Genomic DNA, 5151 nt, shown 5'->3' with positions numbered 1-5151 from the left:
GGCTGAGGCAGGAGAATGGCATAAACCTAGGAGGCGGAGCTTGCAGTGAGCTGAGATCCGGCCACTGCACTCCAGCCTGGGCGCGAGACTCCGTCTCAAAAAAACAAAAAAAAAGAAATCTCCTGATCTGAAGCAACTACTTAACAGATTAATATTTATAAAGTACACTTGGCTCTCTGTATCCGCAGGTTCCATATCTGTGCATTCAATCAACTACAGATCAAAAATATTTTTTAAAAATAAATAAATTTAAAATATAGAATAACATATATTTGCATAGCATTCACACTGTATTATTATAAGTAATCTAGAGATAAAGTATACAGGAGGATGTGTGGACGTTATATGCAAATACTATGCCATTTTATATAAGGGACTTTGGATTTTGGTATTAGCAGGGGCCTTGGAATCAGTCCGCCACAGATACTAAGGGATGACTACAAGCAAATGATAGGCCCCACATAAGAGGATTGCTTGAGTTCAGGAGTTCAAGACCAGCCTGGGCAACATAGTACATAGACCTTGTCTCTACTAAAAGTCAAAAAAATTAGCCAGGCGTGGTGGTGCACACCTGTCGTCCCACTACTTGGCAGGCTGAGAGAGGAAGATTGCTTGAGTCTGGGAGATGGGGGCTACAATGAGCTATGTTCTCACCACTGTACTCCAGCCTGGATGACAGAGTGAGACCCTGTCTCAAAAAACAAAGACAACTTGAATACAAGAAGATATGTAGGAGGAAGAGGTGCAATATACAATAAATGATTAATTTACCTGAGGAAAATGTTGTTAATTTGTTTTCTGATGAATGCTCTTAATCCAAGAAATTTCCCATAAATTCGGTGCAGAACAGTCTTCAGGAAGTCACGTTCTCTGGGATCTTCACTATCAAAAAGCTCCAGGAGCTTTAAAAGAAATCTGAGAAATTACTTTTAAAAAATAATTGAGCTAAAGCTTTATTCTAATTTTGATTTAAAAGATTATCCATGATATCTTTTAAAAATTTTTTAGAGTTCTGCCTTACCACATTGACTTTATTCTTGCTAAGTAACGAAGTTGAGGAAAAGCTTAGGGAATATTTCTTCCCACTTATTTCACTTCAAAATATGACATTTACAATAAATATAAATATTTCAAAAAGTGGATTTTTCTTTACCTTCCCACTGATTTTAAAATTCCATCCTACTCTTGAATACTAAACAGGCTCACAATTTTGGAGTGTTAAAATTTGGGATTTTTAATGCTTTTTGAAAGTCAAAACTACATGGAAAATCTTTTAAGTTTTTAGATTGCAAGTCATCAAATAGTTTAAAAAAAATCCATGTGTAAATGTATATTTCTAGTTTAATAGAAAGATGTACACATACTAAGACTTCTTGTGAATTTACAATAAATTCAAGATAGTTACCATGCCAACAGTTGAAAAATTAATGTTCAGTTATTAGGATAAAATATTGGCAGATACATACTAATAGAATAGAAATCAGATATAAAATAACACTAGAATATAAGATGAGGCCAATTTTTTTTTTTTTTTTTTTTTAAAGACAGAGTTTTGCTCTGTAGCCCAGATTGGAGGATAGTGATGCAATCACAACTCACTGCAGCCTCGACCTCCTGGGGTCAAGAGATCCTCCTGCCTCAGCCTCCCAACTAGCTGGGACTACAGACGCATGCCACCATGCCCAGCTAATTTATATATTTTTTGGTAGAGACGGGGTTTCACCATGTTGCCCAGGCTGGTCTCAAACTCCTAAGTTCAAGCAATCCACCTTCCTCAGCATCCCAAAGTGCCAGGATTATAGGCGTGAGCCACTATGCCCAGTCCATAGCTTTTTCAGCTTAGCAAATAGCTAAAAAATTTTAAACCAGTTCCACAATCAGCACTCTCCTATACCTCAGTTGGCCTAATCAGCGCACTCCTACATTCTGCACAACTTTTCAGCAAAACCTGAGAGAAGAGACTTTAGAAAAAGTTAAAGTCAAAATCTCAAATTTCCATTTAAAATGGTAAAGAAACTTAATTTCTTCTGTCCAAAAAACCAATATTATATTTTAAACATTGGATTTTCTTAGAAAAACATAAAATATTCTTTTTAGAGTACAAGTATCTGTAAAGCTGTCAAGGAATTTTATGTTCTGAACTTTCGTGTTTATAATTACAATAAAGATAGCAAGCTCTGTACCTCATCAGAAGTTCTTATTCCATTTTGTTTTGAATTATATATAATTGCTAACACATGCATCTGAAACCACAGTGGATGACTTAAGTCATATTTATATCTCCCAAAACAACTGACATACTTATAGTTTCCATTCTTTGTTTGCTAGGCTGTTGAGGCCCTCATGAGACTCCAGCAAAACATATCCATGGAATATGAGAATTTTTGTTAATATACCTAGTAAGTTCAGATCAAATTATTCTAATTAAAAAGAGCAGCCGGGCAAAGTGGCTCTCAACTGTAATCCCAGCACTTTGAGAGGCCAAGGCGGGCAGATCACTTGAGGTCAGGTATTTGATACCAGCCTGACCAACATAGTGAAACCCTGTCTCTACTAAAAGTACAAACAAAAATTAGCCAGGCATGTCGGCACACCTGCAGTCCCACCTACTTGGGAGGCTCAGCCAGGAGAATCACTTGAACCTGGGAGGCAGAGGTTGCAGTGAGCCAAGATCCAGCCACTGCACTCCAGCCTAGGCAACAAGAGAGAAACAGCCATATAAACTGCTAAAAGCAATTACTGGGCCCTAGCTTCTCAGATAATTCAAACATTTAAAGTAGAAGGTAGAAAACAGATCCTGCTCCACCAGTTTTCTTCTTGTTGCCCTCACAGCACAAAATAATACTGCAGCCTAAACACCTCAAGCTCTAGACTAACAAAGCACTAAGGCAACTGTTCCCCTCAACCTGTTATTGTATTAAATACAATTTCATATGGCATTACTAGACCTCCCTACTGTATCCCACACAAGAACTGCACAAGGAAATAAACAGGTGTTCATTTACAATTACCAAAATAACATAACTCCATTTAATCTAATTTTTAGTCATGATTAAAATGTATATGTTACTGTTAATACACACCTAATATTTCTTTATAGTTTATGAAGAGCTACTTCAGTGGTTCAAGGAAATATTTTAGGCTGATAATGTTCTCCATTTATCAATCTTTCACAGCAACTGCTCAGAATACTTTATATGAGGTCAAGGGTAGTTACGAATGACCAAAAATGAGCTCTAAACATACCAAACTCACATTCGTAGAATCTTTATCATAGGGCACATACAAAGTAGTCTGAAGGATAGGAAAGGTCCTTGCAATGATTTTAATCCTGGCCTCAGCATCAAATTCCTAAAGAGGCCTGCATACTCAGGCCTAGAAAGGCCTAGAAAGGCTTGGTCTACTTCACAATTTTTTGGGGGGCCGGCCAATTCCGTATAGTTAAAAAGGGGCCTTTAGGCCAGTGCGGTGCCTCACACCTATAATCCCAGCACTTTAGGAGGCTGAGGCGGGAGGATCCCTTGAGGCCAGGAGTTCAAGACCAGCCTGGCGAACATGGTGAAACCCCATCTCTACTAGAAATAGAAAAAAAAAAAAAAAATCAGCAGGGCATGGTGGTGCGTGCCTGTAGTCCCAGCTACTTGGGAGGCTAAGGCAGGAGAATTGCTTGAACCCGGGAGGTGGAGGATAAAGTGAGCTGAGGTTGCACCACTGCACTCCAGTCCGGGCAACAGAGCAAGACTCCCTCTCAAAAAAAAAAAAAAAAAAAAAAAAGAGGCCTTTAAATTTTTGAAAAGGTTTTGAAAATAAAAATACCTTCTTAGAAATTGTGAATATGTAGGTTCTAAAAATAACAGCTAATAACCAGTTTATAAAAAGAAAGAAGGCATCCATCCTGGCTAACACGGTGAAACCCCGTCTCTACTAAATATACAAAAAACTAGCCGGGTGATGTGGCGAGCGCCTGTAGTCCCAGCTACTCGGGAGGCTGAGGCAGGAGAATGGCATAAACCCAGGAGGTGGAGCTTGCAGTGAGCTGAGATCCGGCCACTGCACTCCAGCCTGGGCGGCAGAGCGAGACTACGTCTCAAAAAAAAAAAAAAAGAAAGAAAGAAAGCATCACAATTAACTCTACCTCCTTATATTCTTAATGATTCCATTTTATCTGTGGTTTAGAAATTGGGTGGTGGGATGCTTAGGTGCAAAAAGGAAAGAAAAAGGGAAAAGTAATTGATACGTAATGACAGGAAAGGAGCCTAAAGCCCAAATTCCTCACAATGATTCTAGTCCTTTTTTCCCCTGTCATTTCAAAGTCCCAATGCTTAAAATATATGTCAAGTTCAAAGACTTACAAATGTAAAACAAAAGATTTCCCTTGGATTGAATGGTCATACCAAATTTTCTTAGATACTGCAGAAAGGCTTGTTTTTCTGATATTTATAAAATAACTATGATACTTTAGGATTAAATAGGATAATTTGATTGACTTTATTAGACGCTTACCCTTGATAAAAATACTCTTATACTCTCAGAGCTACTTCACTTTTATTCTAATTGTTTGGCAGTAATATTAAGTGCTGTCAAATTAAAATAAACCATTCAAGTTTTGAAAGACTACTCTATTTTAATCATAAGTTAATAAATCATTGCTAAGATGAATATAAGAGAATCTAAGACAAAAGAGTTCCTTACCTGTTGTACGAATTTCTGATCAATGTATCGCTTTGCAATGCTAGGCTGGAAATCAGGGCTCTCCAAAAATCTCAAGAAGAATTCATATACCAACTATGAGAGAAAGTCAAATAAAAGCTAAGATGATGGTTATAAAATATTACCCTAAATTATCACTTCATATCAAAAACACACCTGTTCTTACCAACTTAGTAGGGAGATTTCAGATCTCATAATGAGATCTGAAAATGTAATGAGTTGATAAAAAAAATTTTTTTTAAAAATTCGTGCCTGTACTCCCAACATACTTTAGGAAGCTGACGTGGGAGAATCACTTGAGCCCAGGAGTCTGAGACCACCCTGGACAACATGGTGAGACCTCTGTCTATACAAATAATCAAAAAATTAGCCAGGCATGGTGGCGTGTGTCTATTGTCCCAGCTACTGGGAGGCTGAGGTAGGAAGATCCCTTGAGTCTGG

The 5151-nt window shown here is 37.8% G+C and overlaps 1 protein-coding gene across 1 annotated transcript in view; it reads right to left on the bottom strand.

Annotated features, from left to right (window-relative positions):
• Positions 1-5151, bottom strand: part of PPP2R5A (protein phosphatase 2, regulatory subunit B', alpha) — a 74498-nt gene that overhangs the window by 15136 nt on the left and 54211 nt on the right. The window contains 2 exon segments of the mRNA XM_011938537.1: positions 712-902; positions 4693-4785. Of these exon segments, the coding sequence (XP_011793927.1) occupies positions 712-902; positions 4693-4785 (284 nt within the window).

This window comes from Colobus angolensis, unplaced genomic scaffold (assembly GCF_000951035.1).
Source record: "Colobus angolensis palliatus isolate OR3802 unplaced genomic scaffold, Cang.pa_1.0 Scaffold100, whole genome shotgun sequence".
In the NCBI taxonomy this organism is placed as follows: domain Eukaryota; kingdom Metazoa; phylum Chordata; class Mammalia; order Primates; family Cercopithecidae; genus Colobus; species Colobus angolensis.
This window is presented reverse-complemented; position numbering and strand designations above follow the sequence as displayed.